A 12565-nucleotide genomic window follows, 5' to 3' on the forward strand; every position below is an offset into this window, starting at 1 on the left:
TCATGCTTTGCCTAACTTAAGTTCACAAAGATATTTTCTTTTGTTTTCTTCTTGAAGTTTTATAATTTTAGGTTTTACATTCAGGTCTGGGATCCATTTTGAGTTAATTTTTATATATACGGAGTATGGTTTAAGATCTGTTTTTTTTGCATATAGCTATCCAAGTGTTCAGTGCTGCTTATTGAAAAAGACTTACCTTTCTCCATTGATTTGCCCTTGTACCTTTGTGCTAGATATTTTGAGTACATATTTTTTGTAGATCATTTAAATAAATTTCAATAAAATAATATAGTAGGTTTATAATCAGAGAGTTGCTTTTATATTTTAAGAGTTATTACTGAACCTTCTAATTTAAAATTTTTTTAATGTTAATTAGTTATAAATTTCACAGACCAGCAAATTCTTTATAACAATACTGTAGTTTTTTAGTATATATTGAATACTTTAGGATATAGATAAAAGTGAGAATACATAAACAATTCTAGAATCTCCTTTGCCTTAAGCTTATGTTGGCTACATACATGGCAGTTGATGATAGTTTAAATGATTCATATTTTCAGATTTTAATTCTCTTGATCCTATTCTAAATCAGTTACTGTTTACTGAGTGATAGCTGCTCTGTTCACAAATAAAGCAGTTTTATCATTCATAAACTCATTCACATTTATGATAATAGAATATGACAAGTGTATCTGGATATTGCCATTTGCATTTTTCTCAGAAGACCTTAAAAATGGTAAGAGTTCTTCGGTTAACAATTAAGGAAGAAACGAATAGAATTACTCTGTTAACAGAGGGGTGTTAGATTCCTGTAGTCTCAGGCCATACCTCATTATCAAAATCTAAAGCAGTAGTTGGGGTAAGGAAGTAGGCTCTGTGCGGTTCTCTTGGTTGTGAAGATTAGCGTCAGTAGTGATAGCATCTTTTTGCCTCGATCGATCCAATTAAATCTCTGAAGTTCTACAGCTCTTAGTTCCCTCTCTTCCGTGCAGCTCCATTGGATTCTGCTGTCACAAAGACTTCCTTTGGCCTCTGTCTAAAAGACTCTTGAGTTAGCCTTTTCACTTCCCCTCAGTTCAGGTCTGAAGGTTACCAGTTTGGAATTTGATAATGTTCACATATTTGCCTTTCAAGTGGAACTTTAAGGATCCTTCAAGTTTTAATTTGATTTGAAATCTGACTGAAGCTTTGTTTTGTCTTTTCTTAGGTTTGGTGTGGTGGACTTTCTTTGAATACTGGGATGCAGGTTCCAAGTGCTGTGAGAACACTTCAGAAAAGTGAAAATGGAATGACTGGTTCAGCTAGCAGCCTAAACAATATTACTCAGTAATGCCTACTCGGAATACGTTTACCTTTTTGATTGGGTGGCCTTTTCCGTGCAGTTACTAATCACAGGAATTTATGAGTGGTGGAAATCAGGTTTGCGACATTCTGCTTTAAGGCATGGAATCCGTTAGCATTAAGCATCTAGTACGAAGCATTCACAGGAGTGGACTGTGCAGTATCCATAGAAGCAAGCAGACACCGAGCAAGAAACTCATGTTTTGAAGAGTAAATGGGAGAGAAGACAGTGTTTAAGTAGTTACATAGAAACTCATTTTGTGTTTCTTGGGTTTACTTTGGCTCTTGTAATATGTTTAGTTACATAAGGTAGCCCTAGGGTCTGAGGGAAAAGCATTTACAATCTTGTCTTCTTTTCTGTATACTTTTTAAATGTCATCACTACCTATTATTTAGTTCTTACACTGAAGCTTTAAAAATATACAGTCCTCTATAGTTTTCTAAAAATTGAAATAATCTATTGAGGATGCTAGAAAGGTTTTCTTAAAATAGTTTATTTCCCCCCTTTTATAAATAAGTTGAGATTTGCTAAATTATCCTCTTTTGTTTATTGACTAAATTGTAAATCATTTTTTCCAAATATCATGATATTTCTCTTATGGTTATAACTCAAAATAGAGAGTGGATAGGAAGAGTTTCTAGACATAATAGTTTAAAATCACCCAAATTTCAGTTTTTTACTTGCTGCACTAACAGTGGCAAAGGGATATTCTTTATATGTTGCCCTGTTTAATTAGACTTCTTTTCATTCCATCATTTTGGATGATGGGTAAGATTTTCTAAAGCTTTATATTTTCTGATTTTGTTGTCTTGTTTAATACTACCTTTAATAGTTATCTTTGATAAAATTCCCACTTGAATTCTAAAGTTATATAGAAAGTAGAAAAAGCTACCTACTCAAGTTTTGTCTAAGAGATATAGGTTACGAAGGGAGGTGCCTAAAACTGTTCTTCACTGAAGTCATTTATATCTCCTTTTTAATAAAATGGAATGGTTTAAACAAGTGTTTTTTAAAAAACTGCATATCTCTGACTTATTTGGCACATGAGTTTTTCAGCCCTACCTATTCAGAGGTTATTTTCCTCTCAATCTTTTTGCTACATTCATTTGCTTCTTAAAGGGTTGTAATTCTTTCAAAAATCAACATACAGTAATGTTTACCAAACTTAGGGAAAATGTGTTAAACAGTGAGTAACACCCATGGTTATTGAGCAGAACATATGTATTTTTTAAAAGTTGATTAAAATTTGTAACAAGTCCTTTGAGCCAAACTGAAAGCTGTAATTATAGTATTTAAGAATTCCTTGAGCATTTTAAAGAGGTCTGGATCTGTATATTCCTTAATTGTTGAAGCTGTTACTTTCTCATGTTGACTTTAATTTGCATTTGAAGTATATTGGTTATGACAGCCTTCTCCCTCGAAGTGACTCTTGCTGCTTACATTTGAGTGACTTGCTGCAGAAAGGCCTGTGTAATAGGAATAGCTCATTCTCTCTTAAAGTTTACTGTTTACTGATAGGATGTTTTGTTCATTGTAAAACAAATCTAAATGAGGAATTTTATTTGAACTAGGTATTATATTTCCAGAGGACATTCATAGCTGTACCACTGTCTGATGACTTAGTTGAAAGACTATTAGGCAGCTTAAAGAATGACATATGTCAGTAGATATTCTTCTGATTCTCCAAACAAATATAATTTTGGTTTTTGTTTCTCCTAGAGATTTTGAAAGAAACTTTCAGTGTCCTGTTCCCCACAGCAAGGTTATTCTAGGACCTAAGGATAAGGAAATGGGAAGTTATAAGTCTCTCTCAGAGAGTTAAACCTGAAAGCAGTAAGTTAGGGGTGGAGCTGCTTTAAGTGCACAGTTACCTATGTATATTTTAGCAAAAATGACACAGAAAAAGCCAGAAGTTCTTGTATAAAAACTTTTACTATCATGTCTAATATAGTTGTATTTTCTCTTTAATTCTGTGCCTTCTTCCTCTAAGCATGCTCTTGCCCCCTGCGCCATGCAGTGTCAACTGATGTTTAAACCAGAGAACATTATGTCACACTGCTGAGGGGCTTCTATTGCAGGGGCATGGGGAAAAGGAAATATTAATCAGGGGCTGGAGGAGTGCATAAGATTCTTCCTGTGCTCATGCCACCATCTGAAACCCTTCATATACAATTTTCTAATATTCATTTGAAAAACTCATTTGAAGTAATACTATCATTGCTTCAAAATAAAAATCTGAGGTTTTCCTCTTACTGTGCTTCTTAAAGTTCTCTAAAAAATGAACAAAATGTATGGGGTTTTAGCTTAGCTGTTTTAAGTTTATTTATGTTACATTAAACTGGAGGAAATTTGCCACCCTCATTTTCAAACTAGAAAATAATCAGCTGCAGTGCCTATTTACATGGTCTCAAATTAAGGTAACTATTAACTTGACCATAACATATAATATTCTCATTGACATCTGAATTAAAAAATACTGAGTTTTTTGGCTCAGTTTAATACGTTGTGGAAAGTTGGTATTCCCTTTCAAATATTCTTTATTTTATTTTTTTTACTCTTCATTTTGACAGGTCAAACATGATTGCTTTCTGTAAAAGAAATGCATGAGAGGTTGACGGTAATGGATGTATTACAGGTGTAAAAAATTATGTTTTATAAAAACATACATTTAGTATTGCATTTCTCTTTTAGCAGTTTAATCCTAAACCAGTTTTAATAAACTGGATAAAGAAATGAAGGAATTGCCTTAAGCACTTTAGAAAAAGAATTTTTTTACAATTCATTTTGACTCTTTGGACTGATCATGTCACGTATGTCTTTAACTTTTGGTGAATACGTATATCCCAAGCATTTACTGAGTGCACATAGAAATTTAATACACAGTAATTCTTTGAAAGTTCCAGGTATAGGTAAACAAATTGAAAGTATTAAAGGGGTGCCTGTCTGTACGTGGGTTTAATTGATGGCATCTGTATTATTTTGACAAACCACAAACTGCTACTTTACAGTTAGACTTGACCGACATTGTCCTGCAGTCATTTTCCCCCATTTTATCATCTAAAGAGACATATTGGCTTGGTTTTATTTGCTCATTTGTGAAATTAAAGTATGCACAGTATCATGTATAATTTGAATTTTTGTGACTGATCCTTGGTAGTGTAAAGAATAAAATAAGTAATTTGTAATGAAGTCTTTTAAAAAATTAGTCTAAGATACTCTATTTCATGAGTTATCTGGAATGATTAATTTTTCTATATATGCTTTTCCCATAAATGTATTATTTATATAGTTTCTTTTGGAAACATATGGGGAAAAATTGGAAAAGGATGTATATAAAAATGATTATTTCAAAGAGTATTCATTTTAGAAGAGGACAGCGTAGACTTCTTACTATAAAATATGTGATTCTAGGCTGAAAAAATTAAGGAGTATAAAAATCATCATGATAATTCTTTTTAAAAAACATGTTAGTGAAATCAGTGTTCATTCATTGGCTAATTCCTACAACGATTATTAAAGTGTCTGTGATAGGGCAGTCATACTTGGTATTCAGATTTCCAGAATTAGTGAAGTTTGATTTACTGTGTGTAGTTTTGCTGCTTTTGAGTGGTATGAAAAGTTTGCATTTTAAAAACAATGTTTTGCTAATAAGGCAGAAATTTTAAAAAGTAAATTTGTTGGAGTTGGTGAAAAAATTCAAATTAACTGCATATAAAATGGTTCACTTATATGTGGTCACATAAAATGGGTCCGGAAAAGTTTCTTCCTTGATTTTATTTTTACACTGGATATACTAGGGAAGTGTATGGTCAGTATAAATTTACTCAGCATCTAACTAATCATAAAGTTATTTGTTATCCTCATGTACATTTTGTAATGCCAGTACTGGAGCATTTATGAGATCATTAATGTTTCCTTAATCATTGCAGAAAGATTACCTCATATTCAGTATAGTTTTAATTTTGTGTCTTACAGTATTCACATTATGCAAATATTTGTGATCCTGATCTGTCACATATGATAGCTTTGTTACCTGGAATATTTGATTAATGTAAATGCTTTAAACTTTTTGAGCAATTTGGAGGTTAAATGGATTACATTTGGTATATGTTTTTGTTGAAAAGATATTGTTGGGTTTGTTATATTAAGGTTAGTATTAGCTTACAAATGAATACCAGAGATTGTCATAGTACTCTTCTCCTTGGACCACCCACTTATTAAATTAAAACAGTATTTGTGATTTCTGGGTCAGTTTAAGGTACTGACTTTTGATCCTTAATCATTTGAGCTATGTTAGTTTAAACTGCTATAGTTTCTTAATGGTACCCGTTCAGTGTAAGTTGGTCCTTGGGAATGGATGTGTAGAGGATTTCACAGTATGGAAGACAGCAGGTAGGTGAATGTGTTTGCTTTGGCTTGGAGCTTCTTAAGTTTGGGCCAATTTTAAAATAAGTCAAATTGTAAGTGATTGGTAAAAGGCATTTTTATTAGTGTTGGAACTTTTTGGAGAGCCTAAGGGCTATGAGAATGCTTTTTCTTTTTAAAATAACATTTCCAATATCTCTAGGGCACCAAAGCATTGAGTCTAATTTACCTTTTAAGGGAGACTCTTTAAATTAAAATCAAATTTATAATTCATACAGCAGATACATAAGAGCTAAAGTTTTGGAGTAATTTATAGTAAAAAGCACTAGTCTTTAAAATTTCTGGATGTAACAAATATTTTGGGTTTATTTTAAAGTATTTAAAATTAATCACCTTGCCTCCACCATATACTAGATCTGTGATCTCTACATGCATCATTTATCATATTTGGGCCTCCATTGCCTTACATAAAATAATTGTAACTTGTTCAGCCTACCCCACAGGGCTGTTGTGAGGAATAAAATGAAATAGAGTATGTGAAATTGCTTCAACGACAGTAAAACGCTGTGTAAGTGTAAGGTGTTAACTTTTAGCTGATAATGGATTTAAGTGTTTGGATACTTCCAGATGCCGTTTCCTTTGATAAAGCATGTGCTTTAAGTGGTATCACCAGGACATCAAACATGATTTTTTTTAATCTGATTAAAACACCCTTTAACATTTGCAGTTTGTGCATGACCTGTGGCCTTTTTATATTTTCTCATCAAGCCTATTACTCTACATCAAGACTTGTAGAACTGTACCATTTCTCCCACAGCATTTAGTGTACCAGAGTAGAACAGTAGCATAAATAAATGATTTAAGCTGTTTCCACCCACGCATTTGCACTTCCAGTTTATGACTGCTCAGTGCCACATGCAAAGACTGAATTTGGTCTAAATAATTCTTTCTAAAACAACAGTTTTGGAATGGTTCAACAGTTTGTTGTCAGTGGATAACAAGGTGTATGTTCCCACTTAACATTTGACAACGTTTGTTGCACTGTCATCTTTAAAAACTATGATGAGGTGTTTCAAAACCTTGTCAACCTGGGTATCATTTAGTATCTCTCCTAATATACTAGTTTTGCTTTAAATTGGATTAAATGGTTTACAGGTTATCTTGATCCACAGATTATTTGGTATTTCTATCATCTGGACATGGTTCTGCTATGCAGTTCTGATAATAAAAATTCTAATTCCTCAGGTTTAACCTTTAAGTTAAGGATGAAGAACGTTAGTGAGCTTATAATGTACTCAGTGCTGCAAACTAGTGTTTTATAATAAGCATATTGCCTCATTTTCCTTGGAAACAAGACAAAGCTTTTTAAATGGTTTTTTAAACTTTAAAATAGAGTATTCAAAGTGGAGTGACGTGTATGTTGAAATGACTGTATATTCTGTATAGAATAACCGAGTTAAGTTCTTACAAAAGCACCTGGAGTATCTCATCTAAAAATAAAACTTTTTTTCCCTGCTTTTGCTTCAGTGCTTGCATTTTTATCAACTCTTATTAAATATCTACAATGTGCTGTTGAAGATAAGAAGATTAAAAAGTCGTAGTCTTTTTGCCCTCCAGACCTTTTATTTTAGAGTAGTGCTGTTCAACAGAATTTTATGCAGTGATGGAAAAGTTATGTATTTGTGCTGCCCAATACAATAGCCACTAGCCACAGGCAGCTGTTGAGCGCTTTAAATGTATGTGGCCAGTTCAGCTGAGCAACTAAAATTTTTATTGTAATTTAAATGTAAAGAGCCTTGTCTTGCTAATAGTTGCTGTTTTGTACAGTGCAGCTAGAGATGGAAGATGAAACATGCTGTAACTATAATATAAATCAGGAACTTAGTGTCTGTCTTTGAAGCTTGTCACATCTTGGGTTACATTTTGGTAGACTAGCTGAGAGAGTCAGAACTAGAATCTAAGACTTTTTAACATTTATATTCTAACTTGAAACCAATCTAGGAGAAAAGAGAAAACCAATCAATGACCAGGCGAGGCTGGAGCTCCTGTAACTAAGGTCATTTTCGCCAAGAGAAGAATGAAGAGATAGTGGATAGTCTTGAGTTACAGGGAGAAGACTATACTGAGAAACCAGTACCCTCATATAGAAGATGGAGTGTGAATGGATGCAACATTTCTGGAGAACAATTAAGTAATATCAGTATTTTAAATACACACAGTTTGGAAAAGTTAGTTCAATTTCTAGGTATATCTCTTAGATACATACTCCCAAATAAGCCAGTACTCACTGCAGCATTTCAATAGCAAAATACAAGCAACCTAATTGTTAACTGAAGAATGGGCTACCAGAATTCTGAAGGCTCCCCTTTTCTAAGTTGCTGCACTAGCAAGCCACCATTGTTACATACTTGTCCAGATACATTCGGCATGCCTCTCTCTCCAAGTGTTCTAAGTATGTAGACCATTATGGGAATAGGCTTCCTCAGTTAAGGAGCCCTTTCCTTGGTAACCGAGTCCTGCTGTGCCTGGCTGGGTCCCTGGGATGAGGGCTCAGGAAATTGTGTGCATTCTACTTTTCTAAGTGTTTCTCTTACTAAACAGTGTTGTACATTTACACCGCATGGTACCAGTAGTATGTTTATGCCCCTTTTGCACAAGGTCACCGGGATGGTAGGTTGTGGTGCTTCCGGTAACCCTACATAACTGATACAGAACATGCTATTAGTGGAAGGATTTTCATGCTATTATGAAATGGAAAAAGCAAGTCCAACAGTATATATAGTATGATAAAATGGGTGTGTGTGTGTGTGTGTGTACACTTAGGCTTGGGCAAGAGTGGGGACGGGGGGTGTCCCTGTTCTGATCCTCATTCTCTGGCTGTGCCTCTCCATGGAATGAACAGTTAAAGAAGCTAAGGGATTGCACCCACTTGTAGTCTTGTTCCACTACCCTCTGTGAGCCAGACAGCCAGGACCCCATAATTCCCTGTCCCACCAGCCCAAAGCTTGCTTCCACAACACATGCAGGTCTCTTCCCCAAACCTGTCTGGAAGACAGACTGCACTACATGTGTATATACCCCTATTTTCAAGGGGAGGCAGTTTGTGAAGGGTGTGGTCCATGGAGCTTGGATGTGCAGACTGAGGTGTGCACATCAGGAAACAGACCAGGGGCTTGGGGGAAGAACAATAACACCTAGTTCTCATGCTGTCACTTTCCAGCACAAGTCTGAGAATTCCAATTTTGAACCTAGATTTCTGTTCCTTGAGAAGAAATATTTGTCAAGATAGAAGTGAACGTATGTGTATAGGGTTGACGCTCACCTATTCAGACACTTAAAATATATCAGGGTTGGCTTCCATTCCTACTCTTGCCCCAGGCCCCACAGTGTTAGGATGGGCCAGGATGTGTATGCACTCCCACATCTGAGCAATTCTTCAAAGACAGATGTTTGCTTATAATAGGGGCTGTTTTTACCCATCCTGGTACCCCTCCTCAACTGGATTGGCTAACCAGGTTAAAGTATACTGACTCTGGTTTACAGTAAGTTGAAGGCTCACAGCTGGGCTCCCCTCGGATATGCTGGAGAAGGACTGCTCCCACCAGATGAGTAGTTTGTTTACCTCTAGTTAGCTGTTTGTTCCCAAACTTGTTCATGCCAGTGGCATTGTTGTAGTTATTTAATTTAAGCATTACATAAACCAATGAAATTCAATTATGAAAAGTTACATTTAAGGAAAGGGGGGGAACTTTAGAGATGAAAAGCTGACAAGTTAGTTGTGTCCAAGATAATTGTAAGTGATCAGGAGTATTGCAGAAGAGAAAAATACAAATTTAGGACTCCGAGTTCAGATTCCTTCACTTGCATCTTTAAGTTCCTGGTTCACTTGAAAGAAACACACTAGAAATTATAGATGATGCATTATGTCTGTGGTTTATGTAAGAAAAAAAGTGAGAAAGTCTAATCAGTTGATCCACACTTAAAAAGACCTTAGTTCAAATCAGAAGATTGGCCAGTGCCATCCTTTGCTTTAACTGCCTTTTTTTGGTTTACATGGAACAAGTTTCATTATGTATTTGCAAAGTATTCATATCTATGAACTTCATGATAATTTTTCCCATGTTCATCTTTATTATGACAATTTCAAACAGAGAGCCTATTTATAATGAACACTTTTATGCTCACCACCTAGATTTATTAAATTGTTACCATTTTGCCATGTTTCTATCATTTTAAAGTTTTTAAAAATTTCACCCGTAAGTACTGCAATATGCATCGATGATGACTTATTTTAACACAACCATATTCCATTGACATTCTTAGCAAAATTAACAGCAATTCCTTAATATCATCTAATATTAAAAGCTTCAGTTGTATCAAAAATTTCTTTTTATGGCTGCTTTCTTCAAATCAGGATCCAGACAAGGTCCATAAATTGCACTTGGTTATATGTCTCTTAAGTCTCTGATTTTGTATTAGTTCCTTCCCCACCTTTTAATTGCCAATGATAAACTGGGGCCTTAGACTTGTAGAATGTCCCACATTCTGAATTTAGCTGATTCTCTATAGCCTATGTTAAATCTAGAGTTTTGATTAAATGCAGCTTCAATTTTTAGGTATGAGTCCTTCACAGGTGGTGCTGTGTGCTTTCTGTTGCATCACATCTGGAAGGGCATAATGTCTGTTTGCCTCAACTTAATGGTAAGGTTGACCAGTGGGTACAGGGGGTGATAGCTTAATCTGTCTGTTAAACAAGTTCCTCATCAACATTTCATCTTAATTTTAGCCTCTATTGATGAGTTTTGTCCTTTGTATTATTTCATTAGGAGTAGCAATGATTGTTCTATCACTCATTCTTCGTTTATTAGCTGGAATTCTCATTAGCATTTTGGTTACACTAAAATCCTGTTCAAATCAGAAAGGCAGGATAAATGATTTTTTATCAAGTTTCAGGATAGTGAGTTGATGCCCTGGAAACCTTCAATCATGACTAATAAGTTTCATTTTTAAGGAATCATTATGAAGTCAAGAATTTTTAATGTATTTGATGTTTCAATCAATAGCAGTTACTCATTTTGATGCCAATTTACCATCTTCAGTCCCTCAGATTAGCACCTATGTCCAGTGATCCCATTAATCTTTGGTACTTCTTCCTCTGGGTGCTGCCAATTTCTAAATTAATCTACTAATTACCAATTCTAAGTAATAAAACTGAGTCTCTTAAAACTGAGTTCCTCTGTGGAGTTTGTGATTAACCTCTCTATTCAAAACCTTATTCCCTTTCTTGTTCTGCACCTGTTCCTCCTCAGGATTGAGAAGTATCAAAGAGGGGACTGTAACCAAGCAGGACCCTATGGGACCTTTCTGGGACAAACTTCCACCCACCCCGTGTTCTCCACGTGCCTCTTGTTTGTAGAAAAGCTTTAGTCTCCCAGGCCTCCCCTGAGTCTCAAAAGGCTAGCTCGAGTTAATGATTAGGAAATGTGAAAAGGTAGAAGCAAAGAACAGCTGTTCGACTGGGGAAATTGATAACAATCTAGACTATAAACCAGCCACATAGAGTCACTGAACTCTCAGTTCCCTGAAAGATAGAAAGATCTGACTCGCATTCCTAAGTTACCTTAACAGGAAGCAGACCCCCACCAGATGAAAACTGACCACATTACATAGACCGCACACTGGTTGAAACCAGAAGACTAGTGATGCTGGAAATTTCACCTTGATGCCAACCAATCTGAGAACTCTGTATGAGCTGATCATGCACCCAGCAGCCCCCTCCCTCAGACCTTTGTCTCCTAACCGGCAACGTGGAGATGGTCTTAGGACATTAGTCCACCATCTTCCCAGGTTGCTGGCTTCCTGAATAAATTAACTTTTCTTTTTCCATCAACACTTGTCTTTTCCAGTGGCAAGTAGCAAAACTTGGGTTCAAAACCAGCCTTGTCCAGTTACATTCAGAATAAGCTTGTATGTACACAGAAAACTTCCGGAAGAGAAAAACAAGAAACTGATAAGGATCCTAAGCCCTGGGAAATGAGAAAGAAAAAACTTCATTTTATACTTTTCCAGAAAATAAAGTTTAGAAAATAACTCAAGTATATGAGGGGAGGATTTTCAGTTTTCACTATGGGCTGGTAATAGTAATTTTTGTAGAAAAAAATTTAAAATTACAGTAATTTGTTTAGTGTTTTATACTTTTCAAAATCATGTCAAAATTGATTCATATCTGATCCTTAACAATAAACACTTGGATTATACAGGTAAACGTTAAAAGACCCAGGTACAGAATTGAATGTGTGTATATTTCTAGACCTAAACAGGAGTATGACAGTCCACTAGAGCTTGAATGTCCCTCAGGCATCTCAACCTCAAAAGCAACACTGGACGCAGCTAAATATTTTCCACCCTATCCCCTGCCTTACCTGCTGGTACCCAAACCAGGATTCAGGGATTTATTCTGCATCCCTCTGCAGAGCACACACACACTAAAAAATTATTCGTTGTTTCTCTGAAATTCATATTTAACTGGCATCCTACATTTATCTAGAAACTCACACGCTCTGGGAAATAGCTCAGAGGCTGCCTCTCCAATCTTTGAACCACTTCCCCAAATTTCAGGCCTTCTCAGTGCGCTGCTGTAGTTGTGACCCAGTCAAGAGATAAAAGGGATTTAGCTAAATTGCTAGATCCCAAAAGTTAGGAAATCGCCAGGGCTCAGTAAACTTCGGCCCGTGAGGAGACAGCAGGAGTCGTAAATCACCCGAAGCCACTAACCCGACCGTGGGAACGTTTCCGACACCAGCCAGACCAGGACGCTCGGCTCTGTGCTTGACGGCCCCTTTTGCAGCGCTTGCCGTG

At 35.7% G+C, this 12565-nt stretch overlaps 1 protein-coding gene across 3 annotated transcripts in view; it reads left to right on the forward strand.

Moving 5' to 3' along the window:
- The window catches only part of FSD1L (fibronectin type III and SPRY domain containing 1 like), a 64734-nt gene extending 57511 nt beyond the window's left edge, over positions 1-7223 (forward strand). For all 3 annotated transcript variants that reach the window (XM_064490369.1, XM_064490370.1, XM_064490371.1), the window contains one exon: positions 1208-7223. In XM_064490369.1, coding sequence (XP_064346439.1) covers positions 1208-1330 — 123 coding nt within the window. In that variant the 3' untranslated portion in view covers positions 1331-7223. The remainder of the gene's footprint in view (positions 1-1207) is intronic.
- Positions 7224-12565: the final 5342 nt, after the last annotated feature.

Source organism: Camelus dromedarius, chromosome 10, assembly GCF_036321535.1.
Source record: "Camelus dromedarius isolate mCamDro1 chromosome 10, mCamDro1.pat, whole genome shotgun sequence".
Lineage (NCBI taxonomy): Eukaryota > Metazoa > Chordata > Mammalia > Artiodactyla > Camelidae > Camelus > Camelus dromedarius.